The 12,165-nt window shown below is 45.3% G+C and overlaps 2 protein-coding genes across 4 annotated transcripts in view; one reads left to right on the top strand and one right to left on the bottom strand.

Moving 5' to 3' along the window:
• The window catches only part of NUP155 (nucleoporin 155), a 63,940-nt gene extending 58,133 nt beyond the window's left edge, over positions 1-5,807 (bottom strand). For both annotated transcript variants that reach the window (XM_073543958.1, XM_073543957.1), the window contains exons 1-4: positions 5,525-5,807; positions 3,792-3,929; positions 331-427; positions 55-125 (exon numbers count right to left, since the gene is read on the bottom strand). In XM_073543958.1, coding sequence (XP_073400059.1) covers positions 55-125; positions 331-427; positions 3,792-3,929; positions 5,525-5,669 — 451 coding nt within the window. In that variant the 5' untranslated portion in view covers positions 5,670-5,807. The remainder of the gene's footprint in view (positions 1-54; positions 126-330; positions 428-3,791; positions 3,930-5,524) is intronic.
• Positions 5,808-5,865: 58 nt separating this feature from the next.
• Positions 5,866-12,165, top strand: part of WDR70 (WD repeat domain 70) — a 319,614-nt gene continuing 313,314 nt past the window's right edge. The window contains exon 1 of one of the 2 annotated variants that reach the window (XM_073543960.1): positions 5,866-5,929. The gene's annotated coding sequence lies outside the window, so the exon portion shown is untranslated. Of the gene's footprint in view, positions 5,930-5,973; positions 6,283-12,165 lie in introns of those variants that run through there. The other variant, XM_073543959.1, reaches the window with a different exon arrangement.

The following is a 12,165-nucleotide window of genomic DNA, read 5'->3' on the forward strand; positions in this document are numbered from 1 at the left end:
CGTGTAGTCTACGGATATCCTCCTGGACACAAGAGCTGCCCGTTCCTCGCTCACCTTCCTTCGGCTTTACAAGGCCAACAGAAAGAATCGTCTCGCTGAGTCCATCAAAATAAGCAACATCGCCTCTAATATAAAAAAAAAAGAAAATAATCAGGCTTTTATGTGTTTTATACCAAGACAAAAAAGAGAAACAACTGAATCAGCTTCAATATCCGTGTAAACTGCTGTAACACTACAACCCTCAGCATGCTCCAACAGCCACGGGGTGTTCTCTCGCCTATGTGATGCTTCTCTGGTGTTCACCCGTCACTTCTCCCCCTCTATACGTACCCCTCCTCGTAATTCCACATGAATATATCGCTGTCAATAGTTAGCCATGCCCGGCTGATTTCGGGGAATACACCCATCATGCAATTGCACTGCATCCCTTCAGCTCTGATGTAAGGAGCAATCACACAGTGTTGGAAAGACTACAGTTGTCAGGCAGAAGGTCCGCTGCATAGCCCACAGGGTGGATAAAAATCAATGTTTTTAAAAAAAAAAAAAAAAAAAAAAAAAAATCGGATTTTTTTGATTTAAATCGGATTTTTTCAATAAACTGCTTATTGAGGAAAATATTTTACCATCCAAAGGTTCTTCCATCATGAGATAAAGCTGAGTTGTTTATCTCAGTAGAATAAAGGCTGTATATGTGTAACATTCACAATGCCATGCTCTTCCAGAGGTTTCTGTAGGATTAGTGGGCAGTTTCTCTCCTATATTATCACAGACGCTCGCTTTACTTACGCAGTTCTCAAAACTGAATTTGACTCCGCAGAGGTCCCAGCCTCTTCTTCATGGCAAAAATGTTACAACATGAACAGAGTTGAGAAAAAGACCTTAATCCTATTGTTCTACAAACCTATGAATACAGAATCAACCCCTTTCAGTGCCAAGTCCAAGAAGTTAGACAATATGTTTCTGATTGTTTGGAGTGGAATAGATCTGCACAACACAAGAAGAATGTGAATCTAAGTGTGAGGAGGAGGAAGGGCAAGCAGACAAGAAAATGAAAGTGAAACTTTGAGCACAATACTGCAGCATAGCCACAGACAGACAAGTCTGGATCTGTTTGTGTGTACGATCTGAGGTTTATTACATTCTTTCCTTATAATGGCAGCAGGCCGTAAAAGAGACCCAGTTTGGGAATATTTTAATGAAGGTCCTTCGCCTATCGGTAAGGCAGGCATGCGTGCAAAATGCAAACGATGCAACAAAGAGATGCAAGGCCTGGTGGCGCGAATGAGGCAACATCATGAGAAGTGCGGTGATGAAGATGACCAAAGAAACACTTCTGAACAGGCAGGATCTTCAGGTTGGTAAACATTTTTATTGAATCCTATTTCTAAAGACTGAACTGTCATGTGTGAGAAAAATTATATTTCTTATTATTACTGCATGTTACTGTCATTTGGTACAGTTATGAAGAAAAACAAATATTCCTTTTGGGGCAGGGGCAATGATGTGTTGTGTACAATAAGCAGAAATTGTATAAACAATAAAATAACAGCATTGACTTTTTTTGTTTAGGGGAATTCATGGATTCTGGAAACTATCCACCTCCAAGATCACCATCATCCTGTTCTACAGTTTCAGAGTTATCCATCCAGGATAGTGCTTCATTAGCAGCAGCAGCATCATCAGACACCCACAGCCACATATCACCATCACCCAAAAGGAAGAAAAAACCTTTACCTCCTGGAACCACCATAGATAGGTTTGTGATAAGAACTAGCAGATTAGAAAAAGAGTTGATTGATGAAAAAATTCCCCAGTTTATTTATGCAACGAACTCTTCTTTCCGTCTGACTGAGAACCCACATTTCATTAATATGGTTCAGTCACTGAGACCAGGATACAGTCCACCCAGCAGAGCTGATGTTGCAGGGAAACTGCTGGATCAAGTGTATGACAGAGAAATGGAGCAATGTGCAGCAGCTCTGGAGGGTAAAATTGTTAACCTAAGTATTGATAGGTGGAGTAATGTCCACAATGATCCTATTGTATGTGCTTGTATAACAACAGAAGAAGGTAAAGTCTTCCTTGCACAAACAACTGATACGTCAGGAAATGCACACACAGCAGAATACTTACAAGAAGTGGCAGTAAAAGCTATAACGACATGTGAACAAAAATTCAAATGTCTAGTGCGCAGTTTGGTCACTGACAATGCTGCAAACGTATCCAAGATGAGAAGAGATTTAGAAGAGCAGGGAGGGAATACAAAGCTGCTAATAACATATGGTTGCAGTGCTCATTTGCTGCACCTCTTAGCCAAAGACTTAAGTGTTCCAGAAATAAAGGCTAATGTTGTTGAAATTGCTAAATACTTCCGTAATAATCATTTTGCTGCAGCAGCTCTGAAATGGATGGGTGGAACCAAGCTAACGCTCCCACAAGATGTTAGATGGAACTCTGTGGTGGACTGTTTTGAGCAGTATATCAAAAACTGGCCTATTCTGATGACACTTTGTGAAGAAAATCGAGATAAAATAGATGGCACTGTCACGGCCAAAATCCTCAACATTGGGCTTGAGAGAAATGTTGAACATATGCTGAGCTTCCTGAAACCCATCTCTCAAGCTTTAAACAAAATACAGAAAAATAGCTGTTTTATTGCGGATGCTGTTGAAATTTGGAAGGAACTGAGTGAACACTTAAAAACAGAACTACACATGGACAGAATTAAATTACAAGCAGTAAACAAACGAATGGGACAAGCACTGACTCCAGCTCATTTTTTGGCAAATATTGTCAATATGCTAAGTGCTGAGGAAGAGGAGTTAGCTATGACATTATCCAGCAATCATCCATCTTTAATGCCAACTATAATAAACTTCAGAGCTAAGGGGGAACCATTCAAGAAATATATGTTTGCTGAAGATATTTTAAGGAAGGTCACACCAGTAAACTGGTGGAAGTCACTTAAGCGCTTGGATTTAGAGACTGTTCAAGTAATGATTTCACTTTTAACAGCAGTAGCTTCTTCTGCAGGCATTGAAAGAATATTCTCTTCCTTTGGACTCATTCATTCTAAATTGAGAAATTGGTTGGGACCCAATAAAGCAGGAAAGCTTGTTTTTCTTTTCCAGATTATGAATAGGAACAAAGAAGAAGATGATGATGAAGATGACGGCAAGTGAGCTACAGAGGACAGCAGGGACAGTAGTATTTAAGTTTTTCATGTGTCGGCTGGGCTGACAGTCTGTTTCTTAAAATATATATATATTTTGTTTAGCCAAATTAGTTAACAAACATGGATGTTTGTGTAAGCAAATAACTTATGCTGTAATGTTGTTATTGTTTCAGTTGAATAAATCTATTTAAATTGTTATTAAGGTCAGGATTATTTTTCTCCTTCCTAAGTACAACAGAACAGTGGTGTCCAAATATGAATGATTAACCCATTAAACTGGGGAGAAAAAAGTAATATAAAAAGTGATTCTAAAAATCTTCATCTACTTGCATGTTAAAGTAGCAAGAACTAGTTTAGGTAGAAACTTTGATTTAAATCACTGATTTAAATCAAGCCTTACTGACTAGTGATTTAAATCGTGATTTAAATCAGTTAGATTTAAATCAAATCCACCCTGATAGCCCACCCTATCTGCTCGTAGCTGGACGGTAACGGTGGAGACACGGCGGAAGTGCCCCATTACAGGAGACCCTGCCAATACTCATTTAAAACTTTACATTTTGCCACATTGGGATCTTTGCTGCGCAATAGAGGTATACAGTATATACAAGGATACGTCCAAACTGTTCTACCAGCTCCGGGGGGAGCGGCACTCTGCGGATGGCACTCAGCTCCGGAAGGCTGGGGATGCTCAACAGGCTCGGGCCCTGCAGGGGGTAATCCATCTCCGTCATTCCTGACACTGTAGGACAATCTGTAGTAGGAGAAAAAGAAAAGTAAATATCTGGACGGATGAAGATGATCAGCGGAAACAGTCAGCGGAGACAAAGCTCATAATCACAGAAAGTAGCAAAAATACAAAATCAACTCCTCTCCGGTCACCATTCTTCTATAGCTGTCTCTCTCCTCACCAGTCTCCCCTACTGAGTCGTCACCCCCATATCGCTGGCCTCTCTTCTGTGCTTCCCCATCTCTGGTCTCTCCATTAGGCCCACCGAATCTCTGATTTCCCTTCAAGTCGTCTTCCATCTGACACCACCCCAATCTATGGTCTCTCTCCCCCCTCCCCAGTGTTCCTCAGCATCTCCAGTCTCGCCGCCAGGGTGGACTCTCCTCTGTGTCCCCCCCCCCCCAAACCTCCAGTCTCTCCCCCGTGCCGTGCCCCCCCATCTCTGGTCTGTCCCCCGTGCCGTGCCCCCCCCATCTCAGGTCTCTCCCCCGTGACCCCCCCCCCATCTCAGGTCTCTCCCCCGTGACCCCCCCCCCCATCTCAGGTCTCTCCCCCGTGACCCCCCCCCCCCATCTCAGGTCTCTCCCCCGTGACCCCCCCCCCCATCTCAGGTCTCTCCCCCGTGACCCCCCCCCCATCTCAGGTCTCTCCCCCGTGACCCCCCCCCCCATCTCAGGTCTCTCCCCCGTGACCCCCCCCCCCCATCTCAGGTCTCTCCCCCGTGACCCCCCCCCCCATCTCAGGTCTCTCCCCCGTGACCCCCCCCCCCATCTCAGGTCTCTCCCCCGTGACCCCCCCCCCCATCTCAGGTCTCTCCCCCGTGACCCCCCCCCCCATCTCAGGTCTCTCCCCCGTGACCCCCCCCCCCATCTCAGGTCTCTCCCCCGTGACCCCCCCCCCCATCTCAGGTCTCTCCCCCGTGACCCCCCCCCCCATCTCAGGTCTCTCCCCCGTGACCCCCCCCCCCATCTCAGGTCTCTCCCCCGTGACCCCCCCCCCCATCTCAGGTCTCTCCCCCGTGACCCCCCCCCCCATCTCAGGTCTCTCCCCCGTGACCCCCCCCCCCCATCTCAGGTCTCTCCCCCGTGACCCCCCCCCCCATCTCAGGTCTCTCCCCCGTGACCCCCCCCCCATCTCAGGTCTCTCCCCCGTGACCCCCCCCCCATCTCAGGTCTCTCCCCCGTGACCCCCCCCCCATCTCAGGTCTCTCCCCCGTGACCCCCCCCCCATCTCAGGTCTCTCCCCCGTGACCCCCCCCCCATCTCAGGTCTCTCCCCCGTGACCCCCCCCCCATCTCAGGTCTCTCCCCCGTGACCCCCCCCCCCCATCTCAGGTCTCTCCCCCGTGACCCCCCCCCCCCATCTCAGGTCTCTCCGCCGTGACCCCCCCCCCCCCATCTCAGGTCTCTCCCCCGTGACCCCCCCCCCCATCTCAGGTCTCTCCCCCGTGACCCCCCCCCCATCTCAGGCCTCTCCCCTGTGACCCCCCCCATCTCAGGTCTCTCCCCTGTGACCCCCCCATCTCAGGTCTCTCCCCTGTGACCCCCCATCTCAGGTCTGTCCCAGTACTGCTCCCATCTCTAGCCCCCTCTTTCTCTCACCCCTCTGCCCGTTACTTACTGTGTGCCGGGACATTCAGGAGGTCGGACAGGTCTGGGTGGGCTCTCTCCTCCTGCAGTAACCGCTCTATGACTCTCCCGGCTCCCTCCAGGGCTTCCTGCATGGCGGCGCTGGCTGCCGGGGCCCCCGGAGCTGCACTCGGCATTCTCCACAGACTTTACACCTATATGTTAATGAATTCAGCTATGAACTTAAAAAATCTGATTCAAGAAGCGGAACATGCGGTTCAAAACAAGGAGCCACCCGCGGAAACCGCGCAAAGTCAAGATGACGTCATCCTCCTGCGCCGTCTGTCAGTCTCCGGCGCTGTCTCAAGGCGTCATGTCTCCTAGGAGACAGAACAAGCTGGCGGCCATGTTGGCTGTGGGCAGGGAGCGCTCTCACAGTCTTCAGTTTGTAGCACCAGTAAGTGTCGTCTGTGTTTCTCATTACTGGTGACGCCGGGAGGTGTGACAATACAGCAGCGAACCACTGAAGAATTATCAAGTTTGACCCTTAATGCTTCCTGTAGTACAGTGCAGCCGGGTCCCGGGCGTACCGGCCATGATTAGTAAGGGCAGCCTATTACATCGTGAGGAAGCAAAGTTTCCGCACATTCTGTGCAGTTGGTGCGGCTGTGTGTGACCGGGGCTCTGTGGCATTAAGAACGGAAAAGCGGAAATCTGAGACTGAGTGTGTCCCTCGCCGCTTCCCGTAGCGCATCAGGAACAGTGTGCAGGAGCCTCACCTGAGAGATCTGCAGTCAGCAGCAACAACAGGTAGGAATGAGGCTGTGCTGACCGCAGGGGGCGCTGTCTGCAGTTATTACCTCAGTATAGCTCTGTTATGTGGGCTGTGTAGTGGTGTTAGTACAGTACAGTATAGCTCTGTTATGTGGGCTGTATAGTGGTGTTAGTACAGTACAGTATAGCACTGTTATGTGGGCTGTATAGTGGTGTTAGTACAGTACAGTATAGCACTGTTATGTGGGCTGTATAGTGGTGTTAGTACAGTACAGTATAGCGCTGTTATGTGGGCTGTATAGTGGTGTTAGTACAGTACAGTATAGCGCTGTTATGTGGGCTGTATAGTGGTGTTAGTACAGTACAGTATAGTGCTGTTATGTGGGCTGTATAGTGGTGTTAGTACAGTACAGTATAGCACTGTTATGTGGGCTGTATAGTGGTGTTAGTACAGTACAGTATAGCTCTGTTATGTAGGCTGTATAGTGGTGTTAGTACAGTACAGTATAGCACTGTTATGTGGGCTGTATAGTGGTGTTAGTACAGTACAGTATAGCTCTGTTATGTGGGCTGTATAGTGGTGTTAGTACAGTACAGTATAGCACTGTTATGTGGGCTGTATAGTGGTGTTAGTACAGTACAGTATAGTGCTGTTATGTGGGCTGTATAGTGGTGTTAGTACAGTACAGTATAGCTCTGTTATGTGGGCTGTATAGTGGTGTTAGTACAGTACAGTATAGCTCTGTTATGTGGGCTGTATAGTGGTGTTAGTACAGTACAGTATAGTGCTGTTATGTGGGCTGTATAGTGGTGTTAGTACAGTACAGTATAGCTCTGTTATGTGGGCTGTATAGTGGTGTTAGTACAGTACAGTATAGCTCTGTTATGTGGGCTGTATAGTGGTGTTAGTACAGTACAGTATAGCACTGTTATGTGGGCTGTATAGTGGTGTTAGTACAGTGCAGTATAGCTCTGTTATGTGGACTGTATAGTGGTGTTAGTACAGTACAGTATAGCTCTGTTATGTGGGCTGTATAGTGGTGTTAGTACAGTATAGCTCTGTTATGTGGGCTGTATAGTGGTGTTAGTACAGTACAGTATAGCACTGTTATGTGGGCTGTATAGTGGTGTTAGTACAGTACAGTATATCGCTGTTATGTGGGCTGTATAGTGGTGTTAGTACAGTACAGTATAGCGCTGTTATGTGGGCTGTATAGTGGTGTTAGTACAGTACAGTATAGCGCTGTTATGTGGGCTGTATAGTGGTGTTAGTACAGTACAGTATAGCTCTGTTATGTGGGCTGTATAGTGGTGTTAGTACAGTACAGTATAGCGCTGTTATGTGGGCTGTATAGTGGTGTTAGTACAGTACAGTATAGCTCTGTTATGTGGGCTGTATAGTGGTGTTAGTACAGTACAGTATAGCTCTGTTATGTGGGCTGTATAGTGGTGTTAGTACAGTATAGCTCTGTTATGTGGGCTGTATAGTGATGTTAGTACAGTACAGTATAGCACTGTTATGTGGGCTGTATAGTGGTGTTAGTACAGTACAGTATAGCGCTGTTATGTGGGCTGTATAGTGGTGTTAGTACAGTACAGTATATCGCTGTTATGTGGGCTGTATAGTGGTGTTAGTACAGTACAGTATAGCGCTGTTATGTGGGCTGTATAGTGGTGTTAGTACAGTACAGTATAGCACTGTTATGTGGGCTGTATAGTGGTGTTAGTACAGTACAGTATAGCTCTGTTATGTGGGCTGTATAGTGGTGTTAGTACAGTACAGTATAGCGCTGTTATGTGGGCTGTATAGTGGTGTTAGTACAGTACAGTATAGCTCTGTTATGTGGGCTGTATAGTGGTGTTAGTACAGTACAGTATAGCTCTGTTATGTGGGCTGTATAGTGGTGTTAGTACAGTACAGTATAGCGCTGTTATGTGGGCTGTATAGTGGTGTTAGTACAGTATAGCTCTGTTATGTGGGCTGTATAGTGGTGTTAGTACAGTACAGTATAGCACTGTTATGTGGGCTGTATAGTGGTGTTAGTACAGTACAGTATAGCTCTGTTATGTGGGCTGTATAGTGGTGTTAGTACAGTACAGTATAGCTCTGTTATGTGGGCTGTATAGTGGTGTTAGTACAGTACAGTATAGCTCTGTTATGTGGGCTGTATAGTGGTGTTAGTACAGTACAGTATAGCACTGTTATGTGGGCTGTATAGTGGTGTTAGTACAGTACAGTATAGCGCTGTTATGTGGGCTGTATAGTGGTGTTAGTACAGTACAGTATAGCGCTGTTATGTGGGCTGTATAGTGGTGTTAGTACAGTACAGTATAGCTCTGTTATGTGGGCTGTATAGTGGTGTTAGTGCAGTACAGTATAGCACTGTTATGTGGGCTGTATAGTGGTGTTAGTACAGTACAGTATAGCTCTGTTATGTGGGCTGTATAGTGGTGTTAGTACAGTACAGTATAGCACTGTTATGTGGGCTGTATAGTGGTGTTAGTACAGTACAGTATAGCTCTGTTATGTGGGCTGTATAGTGGTGTTAGTACAGTACAGTAAAGCTCTGTTATGTGGGCTGTATAGTGGTATTAGTACAGTACAGTATAGCACTGTTATGTGGGCTGTATAGTGGTGTTAGTACAGTACAGTATAGCACTGTTATGTGGGCTGTATAGTGGTGTTAGTACAGTACAGTATAGCTCTGTTATGTGGGCTGTATAGTGGTGTTAGTACAGTACAGTATAGCGCTGTTATGTGGGCTGTATAGTGGTGTTAGTACAGTACAGTATAGCTCTGTTATGTGGGCTGTATAGTGGTGTTAGTACAGTACAGTATAGCGCTGTTATGTGGGCTGTATAGTGGTGTTAGTACAGTACAGTATAGCACTGTTTTGTGGGCTGCATAGTGGTGTTAGTGCAGTACAGTATAGCTCTGTTATGTGGGCTGTATAGTGGTGTTAGTACTGTACAGTATAGCACTGTTATGTGGGCTGTATAGTGGTGTTAGTACAGTACAGTATAGCTCTGTTATGTGGGCTGTATAGTGGTGTTAGTACAGTACAGTATAGCTCTGTTATGTGGGCTGTATAGTTGTGTTAGTACAGTATAGCGCTGTTATGTGGGCTGTATAGTGGTGTTAGTACAGTACAGTATAGCACTGTTATGTGGGCTGTATAGTGGTGTTAGTACAGTACAGTATAGCTCTGTTATGTGGGCTGTATAGTGGTGTTAGTACAGTACAGTATAGCACTGTTATGTGGGCTGTATAGTGGTGTTAGTACAGTACAGTATAGCGCTGTTATGTGGGCTGTATAGTGGTGTTAGTACAGTACAGTATAGCGCTGTTATGTGGGCTGTATAGTGGTGTTAGTACAGTACAGTATAGCTCTGTTATGTGGGCTGTATAGTGGTGTTAGTACAGTACAGTATAGCTCTGTTATGTGGGCTGTATAGTGGTGTTACTACAGTACAGTATAGCACTGTTATGTGGGCTGTATAGTGGTGTTAGTACAGTACAGTATAGCTCTGTTATGTGGGCTGTATAGTGGTGTTAGTACAGTACAGTATAGCACTGTTATGTGGGCTGTATAGTGGTGTTAGTACAGTACAGTATAGCGCTGTTATGTGGGCTGTATAGTGGTGTTAGTACAGTACAGTATAGCACTGTTATGTGGGCTGTATAGTGGTGTTAGTACAGTACAGTATAGCACTGTTATGTGGGCTGTATAGTGGTGTTAGTACAGTACAGTATAGCGCTGTTATGTGAGCTGTATAGTGGTGTTAGTACAGTACAGTATAGCGCTGTTATGTGGGCTGTATAGTGGTGTTAGTACAGTACAGTATAGCACTGTTATGTGGGCTGTATAGTGGTGTTAGTACAGTACAGTATAGCACTGTTATGTGGGCTGTATAGTGGTGTTAGTACAGTACAGTATAGCTCTGTTATGTGGGATGTATAGTGGTGTTAGTACAGTATAGCTCTGTTATGTGGGCTGTATAGTGGTGTTAGTACAGTACAGTATAGCGCTGTTATGTGGGCTGTATAGTGGTGTTAGTACAGTACAGTATAACTCTTTTATGTGGGCTGTATAGTGTTGTTAGTACAGTGCAGTATAGCTCTGTTATGTGGGCTGTATAGTGTTGTTAGTACAGTACAGTATAGCTCTGTTATGTGGGCTGTATAGTGGTGTTAGTACAGTGCAGTATAGCTCTGTTATGTGGGCTGTATAGTGTTGTTAGTACAGTACAGTATAGCTCTGTTATGTGGGCTGTATAGTGGTGTTAGTACAGTACAGTATAGCTCTGTTATGTGGGCTGTATAGTGGTGTTAGTACAGTACAGTATAGCTCTGTTATGTGGGCTGTATAGTGGTGTTAGTACAGTACAGTATAGCGCTGTTATGTGGGCTGTATAGTGGTGTTAGTACAGTACAGTATAGCACTGTTATGTGGGCTGTATAGTGGTGTTAGTACAGTACAGTATAGCACTGTTATGTGGGCTGTATAGTGGTGTTAGTACAGTACAGTATAGCGCTGTTATGTGGGCTGTATAGTGGTGTTAGTACAGTACAGTATAGCTCTGTTATGTGGGCTGTATAGTGGTGTTAGTACAGTACAGTATAGCACTGTTATGTGGGCTGTATAGTGGTGTTAGTACAGTACAGTATAGCTCTGTTATGTGGGCTGTATAGTGGTGTTAGTACAGTACAGTATAGCTCTGTTATGTGGGCTGTATAGTGGTGTTAGTACAGTACAGTATAGCACTGTTATGTGGGCTGTATAGTGGTGTTAGTACAGTACAGTATAGCACTGTTATGTGGGCTGTATAGTGGTGTTAGTACAGTACAGTATAGCACTGTTATGTGGGCTGTATAGTGGTGTTAGTACAGTACAGTATAGCTCTGTTATGTGGGCTGTATAGTGGTGTTAGTACAGTACAGTATAGCTCTGTTATGTGGGCTGTATAGTGGTGTCAGTACAGTACAGTATAGCTCTGTTATGTGGGCTGTATAGTGGTGTTAGTACAGTACAGTATAGCACTGTTATGTGGGCTGTATAGTGGTGTTAGTACAGTACAGTATAGCACTGTTATGTGGGCTGTATAGTGGTGTTAGTACAGTACAGTATAGCTCTGTTATGTAGGCTGTATAGTGGTGTTAGTACAGTACAGTATAGCTCTGTTATGTGGGCTGTATAGTGGTGTCAGTACAGTACAGTATAGCTCTGTTATGTGGGCTGTATAGTGGTGTTAGTACAGTACAGTATAGTGCTGTTATGTGAGCTGTATAGTGGTGTTAGTACAGTACAGTATAGCACTGTTATGTGGGCTGTATAGTGGTGTTAGTACAGTACAGTATAGCTCTGTTATGTGGGCTGTATAGTGGTGTTAGTACAGTACAGTATAGCTCTGTTATGTGGGCTGTATAGTGGTGTTGGTACAGTACAGTATAGCTCTGTTATGTGGGCTGTATAGTGGTGTTAGTACAGTACAGTATAGCTCTGTTATGTGGGCTGTATAGTGGTGTTAGTACAGTACAGTATAGTGCTGTTATGTGGGCTGTATAGTGGTGTTAGTACAGTACAGTATAGCTCTGTTATGTGGGCTGTATAGTGGTGTTAGTACAGTACAGTATAGCACTGTTATGTGGGCTGTATAGTGGTGTTAGTACAGTACAGTATAGCACTGTTATGTGGGCTGTATAGTGGTGTTAGTACAGTACAGTATAGCACTGTTATGTGGGCTGTATAGTGGTGTTAGTACAGTACAGTATAGCTCTGTTATGTGGGCTGTATAGTGAAAATCAGTGAAATAGAAATATTCACAAAATGATATCCACATAGCATATCACACCATCACAACCTCTCGCCCCTCATAATAAGGGAGCACGCCATGAGGTCTACACAGACCTCTGGCCTG

Source organism: Dendrobates tinctorius, unplaced genomic scaffold, assembly GCF_039654945.1.
Source record: "Dendrobates tinctorius isolate UK_male_01 unplaced genomic scaffold, ASM3965494v1 ptg000135l, whole genome shotgun sequence".
Taxonomy (NCBI): Eukaryota; Metazoa; Chordata; class Amphibia; order Anura; family Dendrobatidae; genus Dendrobates; species Dendrobates tinctorius.